The following is a 25,924-nucleotide window of genomic DNA, read 5'->3' as shown; positions in this document are numbered from 1 at the left end:
TTACTTATCAAGATATGGGTCATACCGGATTAGGACCTCATTTAATTTAATTACCTTTTTACAGGCCCTCTCTCCCAATAAAATCACATTCTCAGTTAGTGGGAATTAGGGCTTCAACATATGAATTTTAGGAGAACACAATTCAGTCCATAACATACTACCTATTACAAAATATTCTCATGCATTTCATAAATTTAAATGTTAATGGATATGGTATTCTTATGTTAAAGAACATGGCAAATGTATGGAAAATTAGTTAAAAGCTAATAAAATACTTCCAACACCATGGAAACCCACTAAGAAATGTGTACCATTGGCCTTCAAATTTGAAGCAAATTTAAACTGGGGACGTGAGTGAAGAGAATTGACTCAGGTGAAGGTTGTCACTTCCCACAATGGAGTAGAAAAATGGACTTGTGTCACCAGAGAGACATGAGTGTGAATCTGGACTCCATCACTAGTCAACTGTGTGACCTTAATCAAGTTATATAACCTCTTAGAGTCTCCATAAAAGAGTGCAATATCTAGAGCTGGTTAGGCTACCAGCCTGCAGACCATGCCCATTCATGGGGCTCCAGCTCCACTGGGGCCTGGGGCCCCAAAGGATTTTCTTTGCAAAGAATGTGACGTTAAAGACAAAAGCATTGAAGGGAACCAAGACAGCATAGAAAAACAAACAGATTGTTGGGCTTCCTCACACTTATTTTAATATATTTATTTTGAATGCTTAAAGGGAAGATAGTTCATCATCATCTTTTCAAAGCTCATGTCCTGATTACCTAGTGCTAGTGGCCTAAAAATCTTGTCAATGGTTGCATGTCATGCCCGAGCTTCTTTCTTGACAAAACCCAAGGGAGAGTGGGAATTGAAGGTGAAGATATGGGTGCACTTTGGCTATACAGATTTTGGAGGAGGAGGATGGGATTGGGGGCAGAATTCTAATTTATGTTATTTTGGGGCTATGGTTCTCTTATTTTAATGCCATCTATTAAGTTTATTATAAATTTTCAATGTAGAAAATTGAGGTAAGTATGCAAAAAAATTGAAATTCCTTTTAGGGATGTTTTTATGTTGCTACACTGAGTATATATAATATATAATATATTTAGGGCCAAAATGTCTTATTATAAGAATATCCTTTATAATGGAAAAAGTAAAGCAAATGATCTTAACATGTTGTGAGACCCCACAAATCAGTCTAGTGTCAAAGTCAATAAGAACACCCTCTGGGCCTTTGCCATGTCCTATATATATGTTGCCACTTGCTTTACATGAATGTTGTCATTTATTTATCATAAGCACTACAATCCCTATCTTAGAAATGAGGACAGTGAACCTGGGAGAAAAGTGAGGTAATTTGCCTAAGTATTTGTGGCTTAGAAGTTGCAAAGCCAGAAACTAAAGCCACATTCTCCATTCCCAGAGCCTATGCACTTACCCTATCCAATTAACTGCCTTGAAACACTTCAGCAAGTGGAGCAGTCCCATGATCTGCTGAATAGCAACAATAATTAAGAGAATATATATATTTTTTTTGAGGGAAAAGTACAGTTTCCATGTGCTACCTTCTGCCACCCAGTTTCCCTTATTAACCTTTTCCATTGGTATGGTACATTAGTTAAAATTGATGAGCCAATTTTGGTTTATTATTATTAACTAAATTCCTTAGTTTACAATGGGGTTCATTGTTTGTGTTGGGCATTCTGTGGGTTTCGACAAGTGTATGACATGTAGCCATCACTCAGTATCAATCAGATCATTTTCACTGACTTAAAACTCTCCTGTGTTTCACTTGTTCATTCCTATATCCTCCTGCCCCCACAAAACCTTGGCAACCACTAATGTTTTTACCATCTCCATAATTCTGCCTTTCCCAGAATGTCATATAACAATATGAATTTAAAGTTTCTCCACATCTTTTCATGGCTTTATAGCTCATCTCTTTTTTTTTTTTTTACCAATAAATAATATACCAGTTTATCTGTTCACCTACTGAAGAGCATCTTGGTTGCTTCCAATGTGGCAATTACAAATAAAGCTGCTATAAGCAGTCATATGAGCAGTTTTTTTCTGGACACAATTCATTGGGTAAATACAAACAAGCATGATTACTGAATTGATATGGTTAGACTGTGTTTAGTTCTGTAAGAAACTGCCAAACTGCCCCTCAGAGTTGCTGTTCCACTTTGCATTCTCTCCAGCAATGCGTCAGAGCTCCTGCTGCTCCACATGCCTACTGGCATTTGGTGTTGTCAGTGTTTTGGATTTCAGTTATTTAATATGTGTGCACTAGTATGTCATTGTTTTAATTTGCAATTTCCTGAAAACAAGTGATGTTAAATATCTTTTCACATGCTTATTCTCTATCTGTATATCTTCTTTTTTTATTGAAATGTATTTGACATATAACTTTGTGTAAATTTAAAATGTATAACATATTATATGATTAATTTGATATTTATATATTACATGATAGAGGTGATAATCAGCACCTCTATCACATTACATAATTATACTTTTTTTAGTAGTTAGAAGAATAATTAAGTTTTAGTCTCTTAACAACCTTGATAATTCTAATACATTATTATCTCTATTCACTGTACTCTAGGGTTCATTCACTACCCTTTAATGACACCTCTCCTGTCTTCCTACCTCTATCCTCTGGTGACCACTATTTTATTGTTTGTTCTTATGGTTTTTGTCTTTTAAAATTCCACATATAAGTGATAACACATAGTACTTGTTTTTCTCTGTCTGACTTACCTTACCTAGGATAATGTGCTCAAGATTCATCCATGTCATCGCAAATGACAGGCTGTCCTACTTTCTCATGACTGAGTATTATTCTGTTGTATACATGGGCATCTTTCTGTGTCTATAGGGGATCAGTTTCAGGTCCCCCCCTTACTCCCTTCCCCTTGCAAATACCAAATCTGAGGATGCCCAACTTCTTTATATAAAATGGCATAGTATTTACATATAACTTATATACATTCTCCATATATTTTAAATCTTCTTTAGATTATTTATAATAACTAATACAATGTAAATGCTTTATAAATAGCTGTTATATTATTTAAGGAATAATGACAAGAAAAACAAATCTGTACATATTTAGTACAGGTGCAACTATCATAGGCCTAACTACACAGTAGTACATGTCAGCAACAGTGTAACTCTTTTCCCAATATTTTTCATCCCTGGTTGGTTGAATCCTTGGATGCAGAAACCATGAATACAGAGGGCTATCTGAAGTCTATCTGAAAAAGTCCAGCCATTGGTAATATAAGGAGAATGGTTTGCATGACATTGATGTAACCTGGCAGCTAAAGAGAGTGAACTGGAATGAGCATGTGTGAACAATGACAACTTCACTGTACTAGTTAGTGGGGAAGGTAGATGTTGTTGAGTGAGTGTATGTACTGTGTGGCCATCACATTCAAAATGACTGAGTAGAACAATGGATCTGCACCAAATTTTGCATCAAGCTTTAAAGTTCCTCCATGGAAACTATTTGGATGACTCAGAAGGCTGTGGCTACGAGCAATTGGTGATTGGCAGCTTCATCATGACAATGCACTCACTCATGTATCAGGTCCTGTGCAGTCTTTTGGCAAAACATCAGATCACCTAGGTGACTCAGCCCCCTAATAGCACAGATTTGGTGCCCTATGACTTCTGGCTTTTCCTAAAACTAACATCACCTTTGAAAGGGAAGAGATTTCAGACTGCCAATAAGATTCAGGAAAATACAACAGGGCAGCTGATGGCGATTGGGAGAAGTGTGTGAGGTCCCAAGGTGCATACTTTGCCGGGGACTGAGGCATCATCGTCCTATGTACAATGTTTCTTGTATCTTGTATCTTCTTTAATAAATATCTCTATTTTTCATAGTACATGGCTGAATTCCTGTGCACAGACCTTGCATGTACCATATCTTTATCCATTTATCTGTTGATGGACATGTGCTGTTTCCATATCTTGTCTGCACAATAATGTTTCATTTTCTTCAGATAATTAACCAGGAGTAGAATTGCTGGATCATATGGTAGCTCTATTTTTAATTTCTCAGGTAACCTTCACACTGTTTTCCACAGTGGCTGAACCAGTTTATAATTCTACCAACAGTGCACCAGGGTTTCCTTTCTCCACATCCTCACCAGCACTTGCTTTCTCTTGTCTTTCTGATAATAGCCATTCTAACAGGTATAAGGTGATATCTTATCATTGTTTTGATTTGCATTTCTGTGGTAATTAGTAATATTGAGTATCTTTTCTTGTACCTGGTGGCCATTTGGATGTCTTCTTGTAAAATGTCTATTTAGTTCTGCCCATTGTAAAATCAGATCATTCATTTTTGGTTTTGTTATGAGAAATGCATTCTTTGTATATTTTGGGTATTAACCCCTTGTTGGATATATGATTTGCAAAGGTTTTTTCTCCATTGCATGGTAGCATTTTCATTTTGTTTATTGTTTCTTTTGACATGCAAAAACTTTTAAGTTTGATATACTCCCATTTGTTCACTTTTTCTTTTGTTGTTTGTGCTTTGTTTCATATCAAAAACTCATTGTGAAGAGCAGTGTTGAGAAGTTTTTGGTCTGTTTGCTTCTAAGGGTTGTACAGTATCAGGTCTGTGTTTAAGGTTTCAATCCATTTTGATTTAATTTCTGTGAGTGCCTTATGTATATATTTTTCCAGCTTGATTTTTATTGAATATTTTTTTCATTCTCACTATGAAGTTTCTACTTATCCAATAGGCAGTAAAATTCTTTATAGTTGAGGCTAAGAGGTGACAAACACAATTTCCCTAGGTCAGCAGCTGACAGAAAATACAGAGTTCAAAACCACATCTGTATGTCTGATTCTGTGCATTTTCTATATTACCTAATGTGCTAGGCTGGGACTTTGTCCAACAATCTTAACTTTAGATGGTGCCCTCTGGGGCTTTAAGTCTAATCATCTTTGGAATCTTGGCTCAATTGTTCTTTGATTCTAATCAAGGTTGCCTATAACTCTGGACCCAAAATGTGAATCCTAACGTAGCTAAAATTTAACCTTACTTAAAATATTCAACCAATTTTTCAGCTTTTTCTCTAACAGTTTGCAGAGTCCTTGAACATAATGATTTTTTCCTAGTTGACAATGAATCCTTTTTTATGGGAAGTTGTTTGCTTATGGGCCTTGTCATGGAGGGTCTCCTGCTGTCTTTCTGAAAATGAAACCTGCTGGGTGGGATTGCTAACCTGAGCACAGTGTTAAAAATCCTCTTTCTTAAGTTCTACTCATATTCCTATTAGGGCCTGGAAAACTTGCTCTCAGAATTCGCAAATATTAACTCTATGTTTCCTCTCTGTGTTACTCAAAAGGAGCAACTCTACAATCTAATATATTCTATTTATTGCCAAGAAGATTTTTTTACTCCATAGTTATATTTCAAACACTAAAGGATAGCCTTATGATAAGAATATAGAAGTTTCATCCACTCTTCTGTTGTTTCCATGTAAATTGTTCTTTTTTCAATTAGTGTATCCTTTGTTTCTGATTGGATGTTTTTTATGCTATTGAGATCCTCACTAAGTTCCTTGAGCATCCTTATAAACAGTGTATTGAACTCTACCTCTAGTAGATTGCTTATCTCCATTTCATTTAGTTCTTTTTCTGGAGTTTTGATCTGTTCTTTCATTTTGACCATGATTCTTTGTCTCTTCATTTTGGCAGCCTCCCTGTATTTGTTTTTATGTATTAGATGGAGCTTTTATGACTCCCTGTCTTGGTAGTGTGGCTTAATGTAATAGGTGTCCTGTAGGGTCCAGTGGCACTACCTCCCCTATCACCCAAACTGGGTACTCAGGGTGTGTCCTTCGTGTGGTCTGAGTATACTCTTCTCTTGTAGTTGAGCCTTGATTGCTGTTGGCAGGTCAGTGGGAGGATTTACTCAGGTCAGTCAGCTGCAAGGACTACTGTTGATGAAGCAGAGAATCAGATCAATGATTTGGAACATAAGGAAGCAAAAAACAATCAGAATAGTAAGAAGAAAAAAGAATCCCCCAAAGTGAGAAAAGTGTAAGCAGCCTCGGGGACAACTTCAAGCATTCCAACAGTCACATCATAGGCATGCCAGAAGGAGAAGAGAGAGAGAGCAAGAAATTGGAAAACTATTTGAAAAAATAATGAAAGGACATAGACATAGAAGTTCAGGAAACACAGAGAGTCCCGAACAAAATGGATGCAAGAAAGCCCACTCCAAGACACATCATAATTAAAATGTCAAATGTTAAAGATGAAGAGAGAATCTTAAAAGCAGCAAGAGAAAAGCAGTTAGTTACCTACAGGTGCATCTCCATAAGATAGTCAACTGATTTCTCAAAAGAAACTTTGTGGGCAAGAAATATTCAAAGTCACAAAAAGCAGGGATCTATAGTCAAGATTGCTCTAGCCAACAAAGGTATCATTTAGAATGGAAGGGCAGAAAGAGCTTCCCAGACAAGAAAAAACTAAAGGAATTAATTATCAGCAAATGATTATTATATAAAATGTTGAAGGGACTTAAGAATAAGATCAAAACTGTGAATAATAAAATAGCAATAAACACATATCTATCAACAATTGAATCTAAAAAAACAAACTAAGCAAACAAGAAGAGAAACAGAATCATGGATATGGAGAGCATTTTGATGGTTGCTAGATAAGAGAGGGTGTGGGGGAATGGGTGAAGAGGTGAGGGGATTAAGAAGTATAAATAGGTAGTTACAGAATAGCCATGAGGATGTAAAGTACAGTGTAGGAAATGGAGCAGCCAAAGAACTTATACACATGACCTATGGGCAAGAATAATGGTGTGGGCACTGCCTGAGGGAGTGGGTGGTGCTGCGTGGAGGGGTGTAAAGGGGGAAAAGTGATATAACTGTAATAGCATAGTCAATAAAATATAATTTAAAAAATTGCTATGAGTTCCAAGCACAGGTGAAATAGGTTGCAGAAGACCTCACAGTGAACAAAGTGGTAGGGGTCAGAATGAAACCCAGATCTGGTGCCAAAGGCAAAGGAGCCAGTCCTTGGGTTGAACTGGATGAGAAGAGGACATCCTTTGATGGCAGCACCCATAGGTGACGGAGGCTGTGTGGGGTTCAGGAAAAGCCCCAGCAAGGTAGGCCTTCTCAGCGTCATTTGGAAGCATCATTTCACCACTGCACAATCAAAACTAGAACATATTATTTTAAAACAAGGCATATATAGTTGCTTATTACAATGCCAAGCACAGTTCAATGTGCTTTACAAATATTAGCCCCCTTTTTCCTTTCATTAAAACCTTTTCCCAAGATAGCACATAGGATCATATGCTGTATAAGTTGCTAGTGTGATTACAAGAGGGTCATGTGTGGTGGCTGACAATGTGTCCCCATTTTTGACCAAGGACTTGAACAGGTACCAGGTGTGGAAAGGATGTACAGGCCATGGACACGGACAAATAAGTTTTCAGTTTTCTTACAAAGTCAGGAGGCCGGCTGGATGAATCTCAACAGCTCATCTCTCCTGTCACAGATTACTGGATCTCTATAGATAATGGTCCTTGCTTGGTTTATTGGAGCACAGAGAGACAGCAAAGAGGTGGCTGGTGAGTTGTGCAGGGCGGGAGTGACAGATATCCGGGAGAGTGCCTCTGGAAGAAAGCCCCTTGACTAGCCCTTTGGCCAGGTGTGCTAGTCCACCTGCCAGGAGCGCCAGCAGATGGAGGCTTTGGGGCCTTTCCTGACAATGGGCCAGTACGTTCTCTACCAAAAGCAAGGGCATAGTAATAGAATAAAAGAAATGAAGATGTATAATAATTTTTAAGAAAGCATTGAAGTGCCTCCCGGATCTTTTACTTTTGGAAGAGGAAAACCAGTGTCAGTGGGCTTGGCGAGGTCCGTGCCCTGGGATGCAGTCCCGACACCGACACCGCCCCGGCTCTGCAGCTCCAAGAGGCAGAGAAATAGCAACCGGGTGAATAGGCACTGCCCTGGGGCAATCCCACGTTGATTGGTGCCACGGCCACGCGATTCCCATTGGTGCTCCGTTGTGACGCGACGGCGGCTGATAAAACCAGGCGCGGATTCGGCTCCCGCCAACCACCCTTCATTCCATCAGCGCAGGCAGGTGTAAGCCCTCCACGCGCGGGCGGAGCCACCGGCATCCACTAACGGCAGCCCTACTCCACTCCCCGCACGCTTCGGTCCGCACTTCGGTCCATCCAGCCACGGTCCTGCCTGCATCCCGCCGCCCACCGGCTTGGTGAGTGTCCGGCCCTGCCACGCCTGGGCAGCTCCTGGATCCGGGTCACCTTGGAGAGAACCCCGGGACCTCGTGGAGTCGTGGGAGGGCTGCGCGGGTTCCCACGAGGGGGTGCTGACAAATTCCGGGTGGCGAGGGTAGGGCAGCCCGGTGGTGCGTGGTTGGTGCCCATGAGGCGTTCCCGCCACCGGAGTCCATTTTGTAGCATAAAGCGCAGCGTGCTGCATGATGCAACACCGAGTGAGCGGTAGTGGGCCACCTGGTGCCTCGGGTCCGGCTGCGGACTCCCGCAGCGCAGCGACCCTCTCCGGTGGTCTATGGGTAGGCGTCTATGGGTTGGAGCACCCAGGGAACTTCCCGGACGCTGCGCGGGGCACAGCACCATACCCTGCCACGAGGTCCAAGTCGAGTCATCCGCTGCGGTCTCGAGCCACCCGGCGACCCCGAGAGTGGTCCCGCGGAAGGTGGCCGGGTGGGGATAGCGCAGCGCCACCGGCCTCCCCCCCTTTCTCCGCGCACGCCGGCTGCAGCGCCCACCTCTCTTCTCCCCTGGATTTCCCTGATGCGCCCCGGCCTGTCTGCACCCCTTACCTAGGGCCCCAGGGAATTTTTTTCGGCGAAGTCTCACCTGGGTGGGCTTCCTTGGGACCCGGCTTGGCCCGAAAAGGCCGAGTTCTTCAAGCATCGTGAGTTTGAAGTGGAAGCAATTTCTTCCGTCATCAAAGCCGCAACCAAGTCTTCTCAGCGTGGTGCTTGTTGCCTAGTGGGACCTTTCCTGGCTGGCAGGTAAGGCAGTCTTTCCAGAACCCGTCCTGTACACAGAGCAGTTGTACGTACTGTGGTACTTTGGCCACAGGCTTGTAGCTCTTTTCCGTTTTCAGTGGATGTGACACCGGGAGTGTAAGCAGGACCAGCTCTCATGTGGAAGTAACCTGGAGTTGGATTTATTACAGATTTAGTTACAAGAGGAAAGGTTGGGGTTTCAGCCCCAGGTGTATGTCCCAAAAATGTGCTCTTAAAAATTTGACCCAATAGTACTGTGTATGTTGGCCTTTGGCTGAGTTCCTAATTCTGTTTAATATGAATTATACTTTATCTATGATTTGCCTTAACATCTCTTGCCTTTTATGTTTGGTTTGGGTAAAAAGAAACTGTGGTACAGTTATATCCCTGATTCTTTAGCTGGTCTTAGTGGAAATTATTATTTTTAAATGAATACAACCTCTGTATTTAATACAAAAGGCCTTATTTAAGTCACACAATCAGAATAGAAATTTAGGGGAGAAAGACAACAATGGACTAGAATAGTTTTTAAATGTTCAGCACATGAAGATTATGTTTAATTGTGATACATTTTATCACATAAAATCATAAAATGTATCACAATTAAACATAATCTTCATGTGCTGAACATTTAAAAGGATGTCAAAGGATGACAAAGGATGTCAAAGGAGTTTGCCTAAACCAATAGTACAAGACTTCATAGAGATCAGAAATGTACTCACTTGCTGGAGTCTGGATTTGAGCCACATGGGTACTCTTAGGTATTATAATTATTCACTTTAGAAGAGGGAAAAAAAGGCTTAAAGGACAAGATTGCAGACCTTGGGAGTTTGAATTCTAGTTACATTTGGTAGAAGTTTCCATTCCTTGAGAGGATTAAATGCATCTTTTATTGATTGTTCCAGTCTCTTTCTATTAAGGCCTGTAAAAATATGTAACAATGTTGGAGGGCCCAGCCTTATGTCTAATTGAATTGATCCCTGTTGTGAACAAGGGAGCAACCCTGAAAGGAGTTACGCACATGCATTGTGTCTTTCTATGATGCCAGGTTTAATACGGGGGACCTCCCCAATAAGCTAGTGGGGTTCCTCCCAGGTTACATGCAGAAAGGGGGACCTTCCAGTGATAGAGCTCAAAGTCCAGATTACCGGTAGACTCCAGGGATGGGGAGGTGGGCATCCATCTCAAGCCAGGCAGCTACAGTGGCAGCAGTGTCTGGTGGAGTGAAAGTCCCACTGGGCTCCAAGCATGACCTGTGGTATAGCCAAGCTCACGTGGGGGATGGTCAGAGCTGTAAATTCTTTTAGCCCACAATGGGTGGGTGCCTCTTATATTAGTGTCCATGTGGAGTCCTTATTCACGTATCCACACTTATGGTTTTTTTAAAAAAAGATGTTTTTTTAACTATTCATTTGTTTCTGTCCCTTTTATTTTTTTTAATTTTATTTATTTATTTTTAGAGAGAGAGAGAAAGGAAGGGAGAAAGGGAGAGAAACATCCATGTATGGTTGCCTCTCACGTGGTCCCAACTGGGGGTCTTGGCCTGCAACCCAGGCATGTGCCCTGACTGGGAATCGAACTGGTGACCCTTTGGTTTCCAGCTTGTGCTCAATCCATTGAGCCACACAGGCCAGGGCCAAAAGTTATTTCTGTTATACTCCATTACCTCAGTCTTCAGCATATTGCCCCTTGACATAAATGTCATGGCTGACAGTGACTCCATATCGGATTGTCAAACGGTGTCTAATCCCTTTTCATTACTAACTAAATATTTGGAGGCATTGCTTTATTAATCCTAGATAAAGATTTAGAACAGGTATAAGTATATTTTGGTTATGAAGATAAATATTTTTCTCTAACCTGGAGTTGTCTGGGCCAGAGGCATTTTCTGAAACGTTCATCATTCTGCCTGGCTCTTGGTCCTCACACCAAGTAGGACCTGTGGAGGGACCCTGATGTTTTAACTGTGTGGTCAGCCTCTTCTGGCCTGGGGGCCATCTACCACTGTGGGGTGAGGACCACTGTGAGTGTCATAGACCACAAGGACTTTGCTTTTACTTTGAGTGAGGGCGGAGGACCACCAGAGGCTCTTGTAATGACTTGCAGCCCTGTGTAGAGAAGAGATGAGGGGGAGGGGCAGTCATGGAAGTGGGGAGACCAGTTTAGAGACTTGTAACTAATTCTGAAATAAACCCTTAGTCCAGGCTATTTCCACACAGGAGAAAGTGACCATAAGTAATTTGGGTGAGAGATGAGGGCAGCTTCAACTGGGACATGGTCGAGATGTCAGAAGGTTGAATTCTCCTCTTTAGATTTTAAAGACAGACTCAACAGGATTGGCCAGTGCAGTCAGTGTGAGGTGTGAATGGGGCCCACTGTGATTCTAAGAGGAGTCTCATTACCATATTAGTGAGATGGGGGAAGTTGAGGAAAGAGCAGGTGGGGACGGACTTACGTCCAACTGCCATTTATGTACTCAAGAGACAGAGCTGAAAGAGATGTACCCTCCTGGGGGCCCTTCCTAGGTTCGTGACTGCCTGGTAGCCACCTGTCCTAGATTGGTGACATCTTTCTTCTAACCTGGCTTTCATGCTTCCTTATACCTGATGGGTTTCTACCTTCCAGGGGTTTCTTGGGCCTTAGGAAATGGGCATTGGATCCCAGGCCAAGGTTCCATCTACCCCGAAGCTTTAAGGGTCTTCTAGTCAAGGAATATGGTATCTTCACTGTCAGACTATCAGCCCTGTAAACTATAGGAATACTCTTTCTTCTTTTCCGTAATCCACCCTGACTTCACCCTACTCTCCCCATCTCCACTCCAAAGCAGCTTTGAGAATACTGTTGCAGTTCAAAGGGAGGTATAATTTATCGTGGAAAGGTTAGTGTGTTTGCCACCTGAGAATCTGCTAGAAGGTCAAGCAGCAAGTTGGTTAAACAATTTGGTGGACAACTAAATATGTTCATTTTGCTCTGAAGGTGCTCCTTCAGACACCTGGTATTGGCTGAGTTGTAGGTAAAGAATTTACCTCATGTGTCACTCAGGATTTGTTAATCCCAGCTACATAGGTGGTAGGAATGACATTTCTGGACACAAGCATAGATTCTGGCATAAGGCTCACCCATCCGGCCACATCCACTGTCCTTCATTTGGCTGTTCCTCTGGTTATTGTTATTAGCAGATGTACATTCGCTTCAGGGCCTGGAGTGAGAGCTCTGTGCTGAGGGAAGGGGCCCTCACTGCTTCAGAGTACCTGACATGAGCTGCCCCGGGACAAGGACTGCTCCAGGAGCTGAGGGCAGGGGGCATCTGCACTCAGAACAGCACAACCTTAGAAGTTATGGCTGTCTCCTTGAGGCCTTCCTAACCTGGTACACCTGCTCTGTCTGTAGATTGGGGAAGCCTTCCCTCTCAGCCTCACAATAGTGAAACTATTGAACGTGAAGTCCATAGGATATTGTGAAAGAATAAAGGGATTAAATCAATACATTTAGGTTCCTTTCATGAAGTAAGTTCTTTTTGCCAGCCAGCTATTTTGATGATGGCAAATGGAAGTCCAGCTCAGGGAAAGCTTTAAAGGCTATGATGAGGGGACTTGCACGGAGGTAGGAGGAGGAGCCTCATTTTCCTAAGCAGGACTGTGTATCATCTCTTCCTTGGTCCTGGGTGTATTTTTTCTTCCCTTTTCTGTAGGGAGGGGACAGGTAGTTTTGTTTCCATAACATTCCATATTCCTACTGCAGTCCTTTTTTCGTAAGATTCAGTCAGATGGGTTCTTGACTGTGAGAACAACCACACACGTTTCACTTGTTTAGGCACGCATCCTGTACTCCCTGTGGGCTCCGTGGGCAGTGAGCCCCACACTGAAGAGGCAATCAGTGCGGAGTCTCAGCTGTAGGGGGCAGCCTCTGCTCGGTGTGGCCATTCTGAGCCACTCATGGAACCATGCATGGCTGGGTCAGGGGAGATGCCATGCCTCCTCCCCACCCCATCCCCCCAAAATTGCTCAGGGTTTGTCTATCCCAGGAACACAGGCTGTAGCGGTGACATTTCTGGACACAAGCACAGATTCTGGCATAAGGCTCACCCATCCTGGTGGTCCCAGGCTGGGCTCCACTGGTGGGATGAGTGCCTGTTCTAAGATACCTCCCAGAACCACAATGAAGTTCTTTTCCTTATTGCTTGCATAACAGTTGGCTTCTAGTGCTTTCTTTATAGGAATGAGAGGATTTGAATGAGATAAACTCACTTTACAGCTTCTGGCACTGACTCAGTGCTTGATATAAATGTTAGTTCGTTAAAGAAAGCAAGCTCAGTTCTGTGATTTAGGTATGGAAATAAATCATTTGTATGACAACTTTACCTTGCTGTCTCACTCTGCCAGGGTGTTAAAATGTAGTTCCATTCCCTTGGACTCGTGTCTGCGTTGTAGGGGCGGAGTAGTGCCAACATGGGAACGTCGAGCTTCCTCTGCGTCTGCCCATTCTGGTTCAGGATCCATGGATGTGGCCCTAGTTCTCACACCATTGTCGCTGTAGACCTGGAGGGCTCTCTTTACTAATGATCTTTCACAGTTGAGGTCAAGGAGGGCATTTCGTGGCCTTTTTGCTGCGATGGGGGAGGGAATACTGGGGAGGAACCAGAGACCCTGGGACTAAGTTGGCTTTGACTGCTCGTGTGACCTTGAAGCCACTCTCTCTTTGGAAACAGGTGCTTCCCTGGGTGTGGGCGGTAGGTTCCTTCAGGTCTCAGATCCAGACATCTTGGGTTGTGCCTCTTGAACCTCCGACAAACAGAGCTCACAGTCTCCATTCTTGCCTGCGTGTGTGTGGGGAAGTGTGCACGTGTGTGTGTTTGTGTTTTTGGGAGGCATCTGCCTTCGTCCTAGTCATCCTGGACCCCAGCCATTTTGTCTAAATTACCCTGAGGGCTTTGGGTTGAAAAACCAAAGCCCCAAGCCTAGCTCTCTGTTTTCCACTTGATTCCTTCTTCCTGGAGGTGGTCATGCCCAGTCGTCTAATGCCTTTGGGTGGGTGGGGGGGGGGCAGAGGTTCCCCTGAGCAGCAGTAAGAAGGGAGGGGAGCAAGACCTTGTCTCACTGGTATTTCTCCACATTGTTCTGTTACCATCATCCTACCTATGACGAAGACACTGGACTTGATCTTACAAGGTTGGTGTGCACATGTTCTGTTTCTCATATCTTCCAATTTCCCACCAAGGACCATTAACCTGAAACTGGCACACAAATTGGAAGGGAGGGAGTACCCTGGGCTGGGTGACATCAAGAATCACAAGCACAAACTTAGGACTCACTGAGTACTTGGCACATCATATACTTCCATTTAATCCTCACCACTGCTGAGAGGTTGGCACTGCTGTTTTGACTGATGGGGAAATGGAGCCACACAGGTAGGTGGTGAGTGGCAGAGAAAGGAGCTGAACCTGGCGGCTTGGCCTGAGTCCCACCCACCAAGTGTGCTGTAGGGCCGTGGGCGTCAGACTCCCCTGGGGCCTGGGCCTCCTTGGGACCATGTTCTGCAAGCCAGGTGCATGAGGCTGGGCCAGGTTCCTGTGTTTCAGCACAAGAACCTGAAGAGGCTCACCTCCATGCCCCTCTTTGTTTCGGAGTGAGTCCCGGAGGTGCAGGGGCTGGCTGGTCTGCCACTGGATAACGCCCTGCTTTTCCCCTCTGTTTGCCCAAATTTCTTTTTGTGACCTTTGAATGCAGGTCTTTCCTCAATAAGCCTCCACAGCAGAACCCTGAGTACAGTGGGCACTAGTGTCCCTGGGACAGCGGTGCCCGGTAGTGGCCAGAACCCAGTGCTGGCATGTGAGACAGAGGCTGGGCTGCCTCCTTTTTGGTCAGTAGTTTGGCATTCACATCCCCAGGGTGGCACTGAATGGAGGGACTTCTTGCAAAGGTAAGCCCTGTTCCTTTTGTCTATACCCAGTCATTTCCATGTGGGGAAAGCCCTGTGCAGGTGGTCTTGTGGGGACTGGACTCTGTCTATGGAGAAAATTTACTTCCAGGCTGTACTTCGTCCTTCTCAGGCCCAGGGGCTGGAGTGGTCCTGCCCCCAGACCTCCTTTTTGCTGATTGCTATAGTGTGGTGAGGTGCCGAAGTGCCTCCTTCCTTGGAAAGCACTTCTTTGACACCCTCAGAACACCTGGGCCACCTGTGTCCTGGGGTGACTCCACAACAGGCCCAGGTGCAGTGCAGGTGCTGACAGATAAGTGGGGAAAACCCCACCCCTTCCTGCCTTTTGTGCTGTCCTTTTCTCTTTTAGTTTTCATTTCTTTTTTTTTTTTTTGAAAAAATTTTATTCGCATTTATTTTATGGTGAATTTACTCCTGAGCCATGAGTTTTTGTTACTTCAGTTTCTTCTGGGATATCTTCTTCTGTGCAACCTCCTCTTCTGGTCTAGGAACAATCCTCTTCTTCAGCAGGGTCATCTCAGTGTGACAGGGAGAGCTTGTGTGTGGGTAGGTTAATCCACCGTGAGCTCTGTAAATTCTGCTTTGTACCTTAGGAACTTTGTTCACCTGGATATGCTCAATGTCCACAGAACCTACAACTAAACCTTAAGTTCAGCATTGCTCTCTGCATTTTTAGCAAAAATTCAACACTTGTTTTGGGCCACCGACCCTGTGTCCAGCTCCACAGTTTGGCCTGGGCATACCTACCAGATCCACCACTGTAATGACAGAATGGCACACATTGCTTCTGTAAAGTGACATCCTTCAGGTACTTGGTGGCTTTGCAGATGTGCATACCCGTGATGGCCTGGGTAGTTTCAGGAGTGTTCTTAAAGTGAATGCAAAGATTTGAACCTCTTGATTTGCATGATTTTGTGGGATTTTCTGGATCAAGTGAATAATGAACCATTTTCAGAGGTCATCTCAGGCACTTGGGAGAAGAGCTCTTTCAACTTTCTTTTGGATAACACTTGAGACTTGAGACTCTTGCAATTCCTTGTATTGCAAGAGTAATACAAGGAATTCCTATGGACCTTTTTCTCAATTCACCAGTTTTTCACACTTTGCTCCCTTCCTTCTTTCTTTCTGTTGCTTAATTGATCAATCTATCTACACATGTACGTTTACATGCATCTTTTTTTTCCTGAGCCATTTGAAGGTAAGTTGAAAACATCTTTTTATTTACCTGGACATACTTCACTGTCTCTCTAACAACAAGGATGCTCACTTACGTGATTTTCCTTATCAAAATCAGGAAAAATTTTAAAAGATTTTATTTATTTATTTTCACAGAGAGGGCGAGGGAGGGAGAAAGAGAGGGAGAGAAACATTAGTTGGTTGCTTCCTGCTCACTCCCAACCAGGGACCAGTCCCGTAGCCCAGGCTTGTGCCTTGACAGGGAATTGAACCAGCGAGCTTTTGGTTTGCAGGCGAGCACTCAATCCATTGAGCCACACTAGCGAGGGCCAAAATTGAGAAATTTAACATTGACTCAACGTTGTTATCTAGCCCACCATCCATACTCCACTTTGAATTCAAGTAATGTTTTTGCTGCCATATATATATATATATATATACATACATATATATATATATATATATATAAAACAATACATATATATATATATATATATATATTGTTTTTTGTGGCAGTAGATCTTTCTAAGGAATGAACTATGGTCAAATTTTCTATCTCACTAAGCAAAACTGTTTCTGAAACTTAGAATGCTCATTGTAAAAAAAATTTGGAAAGTGCAGAAAAGTAAAAGAAGGAAAAAAGAAAAAGCACTCACAATTCCAATACAAAGGGTTAGTGCCATGCCAGGTGAAGGGCTTGTGAGAGGTGCTGGAAGACTCTTCAGCTCAGGGTGACCTGGTCCCTGGCACCTGCACCCACACACCCAGGCAGCAGCCTGGAGCTAACCCCGGGCTGTGGGGAGGAGGGAGCAGGCTCCCACCTGGAGCCAACCTTCCTGCCCCTTGCCCACCACTCAGGTGGCTGCCAACTTGAGCAGGCGAACTGAACCACTCGGGGTGGGGAAGGGTGGAGGTCATTATTAAATACTTAGGACTTGTTCAAGAGCTGAGAAAAAGTGTTGCAGGTCCTCTCTTATCTGCTCTATACCCCTGGCTTTCTAGATTCAGCAGAGGGCCATGATGGACATGGGGACTTGGTTGGAAGGAATAGTGCTGGCTCTTGGCAAATATCTCTTGGTTATATAATGCTACTTTTGATGACCCTGCTGACCTCCTACCAGAGGGCCAGTGGAGAAAGAAGAGGTGAAATTCTTAGTTGTGAATTTTGCTTTTTGTGGGTGAGTATCTGCTAAAAGTTTCTTAGGAAAAGGTTCCAGAATTGTGTTTGAAGTGTGGCTCTTCCTCTGCCTTTCATGTATTAAGGTCATCCCCTTTGTCATCACCTGCAATAACTGAGGGGGGCTCCACTTCTTCCTGGTCTGGAAGGGGTCTTAGACGCTCAGCGAGTCTGGTTTTGGGAATAATTTTGTTCATAGAGGCTGCCGTGGCATTGTCCACTGTTCCCTGTCTTCTGTACCTCAGTTTTCCCGAGCTGGGAATGAATATTGTATGTGGAAAGGGACTTCTGAAGGTCAAGATCAAAAGCCTCAAGTATATTTCATGTGTTTGTTTTTTCTTCCCCTGCGCCAGACCCTCCCCTTGAAAGAGCTAGCCTTGAGAGTGCTGGGGTGGGCAGCTGCCCAGAGCCTGCACCCCCTGCTGTGGTCAGGGGCTCCTGACCTGGCCAGGCCAGGATGGCAGGGCTGCTCTTCAAAGAATCCTTTGAAGTGCAAACATTTCCTTTCCTGAAAAGAAGGGAAATTGAAATTGTTCTGTGCAGACAATGTTCTCTTAGATCAAAGAGTCAGTGGGACCTATAAAATGAGGGAGACTCAGAAATTAGGCCTTACACAGTGGCACGGGGAGAGGTGTCTGTGTTGGTGCACACTGGCCAGGTGTGAGTTCTTTTTTCCTGTTTTAATTTCTGGGGGGATCCTAAATCTAGGTCTAACATGTTATATTTAACTATGTCTCTCTTTTGTGTTTTTATCTGGTGGTAAGCATTTAGCAAGGTCTTTTGGGAAATTATGATGCCATTCTTTATGGAATATCTGGACGCCAATAAAAATGGCATTTTCCAGGGACATTTGATCTTATAGGAAAAGCTTTATTGTCAAAAGTGAAAACTGTCTGGGTGGAATTTTTCATACTAAGTGTTATCTTAATGAGATATATGTATTTTCATGGAAAGAAAACACCGTTAAAATAGACTGTACTTTGTTCACTGCTGTGTATGTGATTCCTGAATTAGCGCTCAACAAATGTTTGCTGAAAGAATATTTTCATAATTGGCAGAATAAAAAGATATTTTGAAGGAGGACTGTCTTTCAGCTAAGTAGTAATATTTTGGCAGGTGGAAAGAACAAGGCACTATTTCAAATTTCTATTGTAATGCTGCCCTGGTGTCTCACTTTGCAGTTTATTTTGTTTCTTGAGACAAAGGTGTACCACCATTTTGTGTTTTGTACAAATCGTTCCATGAATGAGCAGCTCTGACATTTCTGTTATAGGAATAATCCGGTCTGTTGAAATCAGTGTCATACTGTTAAGAAGTTGGGTTGGTTGGTGGGTGGTTTCACAGATGGGGTAAAAAGGCAACTTCTCACAAACTCTGCAGCTCATGTACCATTGGACCAGCTTGTCCTGTTCCCTTGTGAGAAAGTTTTGCCTGATTTGCCTGGGATTTCTCATTTGGGGGCATCGGTACTACCTGGATACTGGATAGAACTTGTCCCCATTTCTAATGTATCAACTTCTCTGCAAACACAGCCTCTCATTCTGACCTGCACTATGGCTTAGGTTTGAAAACAGCAATGGCCTCTGACTTTATATTGGGGGGATGAGTGTCACAGCTGCTTTACTTGCCCCTGGTGAGTGAGGTTACTCGTGTCTCCTTCAGAAGAAGACAGGCACTCAGGTCTCAGAGCCAGGCAGCAGCATGCTCACTGTCAGCACGGGGTGCTAGAAGCCCAGTCTTCGAGAAGCCTTGCTTCAGATTGTGTGCAGGGCATCTCCACTTGGGTTTCCCCAGGGTGATGGCCTTCATACTTCTGTGGTCGAAATCTTCAGTAGCAAATACATTGACTCCAATTAAGCACACACACAGGAACAGTCATATTTCTATAGAGATTAAAATGAGAGTTTTTGATTCTTTTCTATTGAGTTACAAAAGCCCTGGGGGGCATTCCAGTTTGCAAGCTCTGTGGGGTGGGAGCAGACTGGCCTGCTTCCCCACCTGCCCCCACCGTGCTGTCCTAGAGGCCAGGCTGGCTGCACGAGGGGTGGGAATAATTCTCTGTCCAGACCAATTTGGACAAAGATTTTTAGGAGGGTGTAGATTTCTTTTTGTGGTGACTTGAGGGTATCTGACTCAGGTGGCCATTAATTGTCCTTCGTGAGGCATCCAGGATGGTTCAGGGGACACACATGCGAGTCACCTCCCACAGGGGGGATGTGAAGGGAGCCTGGGAAGTCTGTGTGTGGTTTTTCAGAGATGGGCCAAGTGCTTGTTAATTTCAAAACTGACCTTTTTTTTTTTTTTAGTTTCTTTTACTCTATTTTGGGGGAGAACCTATCTGAAAGATGAGCCTTCTCTTTCAGAGTTAAGGGTTTGTGGAAAGAAGAGGGTGAAAAAGTACTCTTATAGAAATAAACATTTGTGGACTCTAAAGTCTTGACTGATTCAAGTTGTATAGAATATTTAAATCTTACTATTAGCAATAGCAACTATAACATTAAATAGTTCTCTTTGAAAGTTTGAATAGATTTTACATACATTTAAAATTGCTTGAGATGTGTTTGAATGGCTTTTTGTTTTTCTTAGAAAACATATGCTTTAGCAATTTTGTGTGTCTAATTCTTAAAATAATTGTAAATAAAGGGAGTTGATTCTACAGAACAAGAGCACAAGGATGTAACAGTTGGAATCAGATAAGTGCCCCCTTTACTGAACCTGTACAAATCGCTTCTCTTGTCTCTTGTAAGTTTCTTTTATTTACTATACTTCTCAATAGAAATGTTTATTATAAGAGTTCAGAGTATTGCCCTAGCCAGGCAGCTCAATTGGTTAGAGCATTGTCCCAATACTCCAAGACTGCAGGTTTGATCCCCGGTCAGGACACGTACAAGAAGAAACCGATAAATGCATAAGTAAGTAGAACAACAAATCAGTGTTTGTCTGTATGTCTCTCTCTCTCTCAAATCAATAAATACAATTTAAAGAAGACTTCAGAGTACTTAATTTACAGTCTCTTAAAAATTAATCTCTAAGTTACAAATATCACCACCACTGTTAGTATTTGAGAAGATTCCTCCAGAATTTGATTTTATACTGTTCTGTGAAATAAGGCATAATCTGTCATTGCCGTTGTATAACACATCACCCATAAACCTATAACCTCACATTTTTAGCAGCTAGTTTGGTTTTTTTTTTAAAGCTTTGGTTGGAAGACATGTCTTTCTCTCTAACCAGCAATTTTGGGAGACATTAGGCATGAATATTCCTTAATTTTTTTGTGTAATTCGTACTGAAATGGGAAGACTATCTCCCTAGTCTGAGTTTGATACAATCAGAATTTGGGAAAACTAGCAGTGGTGATTTGCACTAGGTTTCAGGCCTAGTCACTGGAAGATTTGGGCCTGTGGTCTGGGGAGTGAGCACATGCAGCTTCTTTGGGCTTTTGAGTGAGGTCCATGCCTGGGCTTGGGGGCCGAGGCTGGAACATGCTCCCACACTGTATACAAACTCGGGGTACTTTCCTGTGGCTCTGGCTGCCTGTTAACATCCTGCCTTGAGGATCTGCAAGGGAGTTCCTGCTGAAGGAACTCCCTGGAGAGCCTTTGACTTGGCGGAAGATGTGTGTGGAACATCCCATTTGCCTGGCTCTCACACCCCAGCTGGCCCCCCAAAGGTCCAGCAGGAGTCTCTTTCTTACGAGGGGTGTGATGGGGTAGCAAGAAAATACCACTTGCCCTGGAGAGGCCCTGGGAGCCAGGAGAGAGGAAGAGAGGCATTCCCTCCACACTTAAGCAGCCCTGCCCCAGACTTAAATGAGTAGATGACTCAGAAATTGTAGTATTCTTCCCTTCTTCTGGAATGGTCCTGCTGTTACACTGTCTGGAGCTACCAGGGCTTTCCTACTTGTCTGGGCATGGGAAAAGCTCCCCCAAAATTCTGTGGCCTGAGGGCCACATAACTGCTGGGTCTGGATCTTAGGAAAGGCCTGCGCCTACACATGCAAACGGTACACCAATTTAAAAAATGTAAATCCAGGGACAGGACTAACCATGTTATAGTTTGTTTCTGGAAATGTAGCACACAAACCAGGACCACAGTATAGTGTGCCTCTTCCGCAGCTTTTGTGATTTGCCTCTTCATTATTACTATAGCTCTATCAGTATCTAAAATGCATGCAAGTAGGCATATATAATACATGAATTGGACAGATGTGGCAATAGAAAAAGGCATTTTAAGAATAGAGAAAAGAATACATTTCAGTGAGTCTATAAGTTCAGTAACGTACATAATGTAACAGAGCCTTTCAATCCTGAAGTCACACATCAGATGCCATCAAACAACCCAGGCCAGGACTTGCACATAGGTACCCTGGGGATCTCCTTGAACCCTAGAGCTGACTCAGGGGGCCTGGGTGGGGCCCAGAGCCCTTGGGGCAGTATGCATCTGTAAAACTGCCAGAACCTGGCATGGATGAGGAAGACCCAGCCACCCATGGGAATGGCCACCCATGGGACTGCATGCCCCTACAGACAGGGCCCAGGCTATGCTTCCATGTGGCTCCTCTACCCGAGCAGTGCCTGGTCTAGAGTAGATGCTAAAGGTTCTTTTCAACAGAAATGAAGCAGGTGAAGCCTTTAGCACCCTTGGGATGGAAGGGTTGTGGGGCCCACTAGTGTGTTCATTTCTGAGCATCCTGTTACCTGTTTGCAGTTGCCTGCTGATAGGAAGTGTAAGTTAGACTGCAGAAGGGGGTTTCCTACTGATGGAGAGAAGTGATACTGGAACCCCCAACCCGACCTTGCAGCAAGGACAGTGAGGGAGCAACATAAGCAGAGAGGCAGGAACTAACTCAGCTGTGGTTTCGGATTCTTGAGTGGATGACCAGCACCCTCCCATCTCACGAGGTCTATGTGGGGGTCTGCCTGGAGCTCTGTATCTAGGAGCTTTGCCTGCATCACAGTGGGTGTTCAATAAGTGCCAGCTTTAATCAGGATTGGTGACTAAGAGGTTAAACTTCAGTCTTCAGGGACATCTCTGCCGAGGGAGACAGAGAAACGTCCCATTCCTGAGGTTGCACTTACCTGTCTGTGCTGTTCTCACTGGTGGAGGAGTAGGTGTGAGTTACCACTCTGAGTGATTCCTCCCAAGGGCTGAGAAGGGCGACCAGGCTCCGGAGAGGCTGCTGCTTGCCCTCCCTTGGGAAATTTTAATGGAAGAGGCAAATGTCAGGAGCTTTCTAATTAAAGGGGTACAAGGAGGTGGCAGTGCCAGAGCTGGAGCAAGAGGCGAGGTTCCAGGGTCTCCTGTACAGAAAGAAGGCTTCAAACCAGGATGCCACCTAGCAGGATGCCACATTGGGTGGACACTCAGGTGTTTAAGCCTGCTTACAGTTTGCTTACATAGGGTTATGGAGAAATTTTAGGAACGGGTGGCTGAAGGTAAAAGGGCAGGCTCACATGGGTCCCAGAAGCAATGGACTTGGCCACTGGGAGAAACCTGCCTTTGAATGGTCAGGAAAGAACTTGGCTGCATCTGACTGTCATTCAGTTCAAAGCTTTGTCCCCAGTGTATATGTATTGCCTTGGGAAATTTAAGGTAAGAAAGGAGGCAGCAAAGCAGACAGTGGTCCTGCGTCCCCAAGTGCTTTACTGCAGATGCTCTGAAAATGTCGACAAATCCCCTGAACTGCCTTGATCTACATGTAATTCTTGTATCTTCTCACAGGGGGAAGAAGTGGAGGAAGTAATAGGAATGGAGTGTTACTATATTTAGTTGTACGTGGTTTTTATTTTTGCTGGGTTGTCTGGTTCATTCATTCATATGCTCATAAGAAGGCTTTCTGTTAAGTGACATACAGACATCATTGACATTGTTCTCCAAAATTTGGGATTTGTGATCCCCTTTGTAAAGGATCAGGAAGCAAGACTGGAATGAAGACAAGATGGAAGATCTTTGGATGCAGGGACCAGTTATAATCTGTTTGTGCTTTTCAGTCCAGAAATTCACACATAATAGATCTGTCTCACTGGGTGTTAAGATGAGCAGCATGTTGCAGGGGTTAAACTTTGCAGTTGGGCCTGTGAATAATCATGCTGTTGATAACACTCACCTTGGCAGAGAGGAAAATCTGTCAGCTACGGGAACCTGTCTTGATAGTTCATCAAAATAGCTACGTGAGGAAATTAGACACATTTGAAGGTGTGGAAAAGTCCATAAAGGAGAAGACTGTGCTGTCCAGTGCAGGAACCCCTCCGAGTATGTCCATGGGTTGTCTGAGTAGGCACGGGGCAGCCTGCAGAGTAGGGTTTTCTTATGGATGTCCTGGGGAGCCAAATGGGGTAGACACGGCTTGATGAAAGGTGCACAGAACCTGGAGCCCTCTGTCTCCTGCTGTCTGGCCCCAAGGCTGTCCTTGGACCCCAGCCATCCTCCTCTTTGAGTGTTTCCAAGCTTGCCTCCTCCTCAGTTAGATGGTCTGGGAGTCCAGAGTCCTCTGTGCCACCAGTCCAGCCACATGCCCATTAATGTGGTCCTGTGCCAGTCCGAGTACTCAGGGTCACTGTTTTTGCTTTTGGACTTGCATTAGGATACTTTCTTTGGGTTTTCCAGCCCTGAGTAGTAAATTGGTGACTTACTACGGTTTTGTGTTCACTAAAGTGTGCTGTGTGGTTCGGCATCCACACTATAAAAATGGACATCAAGTGGGGTGCAACAGCAATCTCCCATAGTAAAAACGAGGGCCTGGTGTTAGGGTGATGACAAAGATTTTGATTGAGAAGTGTCACTTTGCCTGGATTAGTCCAGAAGTGTTGAGCAAGACTACTACAAAAAGTAAAGCCCCTGGACCAAGAGTCCAGATAGCCCACCAGAGCTGCGCCCCATCCTTGGAATATTCTGGAAGAGCCATGCTGGTCAGAAGAGCACCTCTTCTGGGAAGTACCTCTTTCCAGGACCTGGAAAGTACCTTTCTCTTCCTAGCACCTCTCTAGGAAGAGTGAGCACTCTCGGACCAGGTCTTTCATGATCTGATGCAACCTCATGGGTGCTTACCCACAGATGGGGCAAGAACTCCCCCCCAGGGGCAGCCAGTAGCTGCGAACAGACCCTTGATGGCAGTGTCCTGCTGTGTGGGGTTGCTCCTGCTGAGGTTTTGGAAAATCGGGATAGGCCCTGACAAGTTTCAGTCCCAAGCTATCTCCCCGGGGAAGAAACTTGAGAGAGGTTATTTTTCGAAAGGATCAGCCAGCCATACTCATCAAAATGCGCACAGGTCCCACCAAAGGAAAAAGGAAGCAAGCTGGCCTGTGGGGGCCCCAAACTAGAATTTAAAGCAAAGCCCTTCTGTAGCAGTGTTCCTAAAAAGAGCTGTCTTTTGCCAGAAACATTTCGTTTAGATAGTCCTTTGGTGGTCCTGCCTCTGCTTCTCCCTGCCTCCTCTGAAACACACACTTCTGCCTGCCTAGTGGCACAATGACAAAGGTGAGGTTCAATGTGTGAGAAGGGGAAGGGTCTTGTCTGCCACCAGGTGTGCATTGCAGACCTAAGGGCAAATGTGACTCTGTGAAGTTCACTGCTTTTGATGGGCTGAGACCAGGAACCCTCCTTCCCAGGGGGCGTTGAAGGATTATTGCAGTTCTGTGTTCTGCGTGAGCCCAGCCTGGACATGGAGGGTGGCAGCTTGCCTGGGTCTCAGTTTCAAGGACTCCCTTAAGGGCATTCTGCCCAAGCCCTTTAGATGCACTTTATTGGACCCGATGCCCTGATGGCAGAGCCTTTTTATTTAGATATGTGGATGTGCATGTATGATAATAGCACACCCTTGTATTGAGTTCACGGAAGGTTCAAAGGAGGACAAAGGATGGCAAATAGTCAGATTTGCAAAAAAGACTTCAATTGTGCAGCTGAAGTTCAGATGTCTTAAATATCTGCTCTGTGGACAGAAATCCGATAAGGGTTGTATTACAGAAGAGGGAGCTTTCTGGTCTGCCAGTCCCCAGGAAACCTTTGCTTTTGTTTGGGGGGGGTGGTGAGTTGATACAGGGGGTGACTGGAAGACTGGGGACTTTCCAGTCTGGCAATACCAAGAGGAAGAGAAATGACCACAGTTTAAGACCCTTACAGGTTATGGCGGGTTGAACCACTCATGTTCCTTGTCTAGACTCTCAAATGTTTTAGAATAAATAAAAAACAAATAGTGCTTTCCACAGCTGGTGACCAGCTGACAGTGAGAGGGAGCAAAGAATGTCCTTATTTATAGCATGTGGGAGCCAGAGGTGTTGGGGGTTTATCTTCTAAAAATGCTGTGTGGGACACGTCTGCCCACAAAGCCTTCTTTGTGAGCTTCTCCAAAGACAGGAGGACTCTTGGCCAGAGCAGACCACATTTGACCAAGATATTATTTGTGTTCTTGGCGTTTCAGAGAGGAGCAGGACGCCTGTCCTGGTTGTCTCGTGCATTCCGTGGGCACTGTAAAGTGACTTGCAGCCTCAGGATAGACACAGCCCTCTCGTCTGAACTCAGAGCCCCACTTGGAGCTGAATTTTTGGAGCTTCCTGTGCTCTCCCTGGGGTTCCTCTT

At 44.3% G+C, this 25,924-nt stretch overlaps 2 protein-coding genes across 3 annotated transcripts in view; one reads left to right on the top strand and one right to left on the bottom strand.

Moving 5' to 3' along the window:
* The first annotated feature begins 8,073 nt into the window (after nt 1–8,073).
* The window catches only part of LOC118988520 (high affinity cationic amino acid transporter 1), a 66,683-nt gene continuing 48,832 nt past the window's right edge, over nt 8,074–25,924 (top strand). The window contains exons 1-2 of one of the 2 annotated variants that reach the window (XM_037048218.1): nt 8,074–8,274; nt 8,480–9,060. The gene's annotated coding sequence lies outside the window, so the exon portion shown is untranslated. The remainder of the gene's footprint in view (nt 8,275–8,479; nt 9,061–25,924) is intronic. The other variant, XM_037048217.1, reaches the window with a different exon arrangement.
* Nucleotides 15,370–15,993, bottom strand: LOC118988521 (60S ribosomal protein L17-like). Its single transcript, XM_037048219.1, is given in 3 exon segments — nt 15,370–15,641; nt 15,644–15,670; nt 15,673–15,993. Coding segments are annotated over 3 exon segments (513 nt in total). The 5' UTR covers nt 15,944–15,993; the 3' UTR covers nt 15,370–15,426.

The sequence above is a fragment of the Sturnira hondurensis genome, unplaced genomic scaffold, assembly GCF_014824575.4.
Source record: "Sturnira hondurensis isolate 20B ecotype Veracruz unplaced genomic scaffold, ASM1482457v3 Scaffold0006413, whole genome shotgun sequence".
NCBI lineage: Eukaryota > Metazoa > Chordata > Mammalia > Chiroptera > Phyllostomidae > Sturnira > Sturnira hondurensis.
This window is presented reverse-complemented; position numbering and strand designations above follow the sequence as displayed.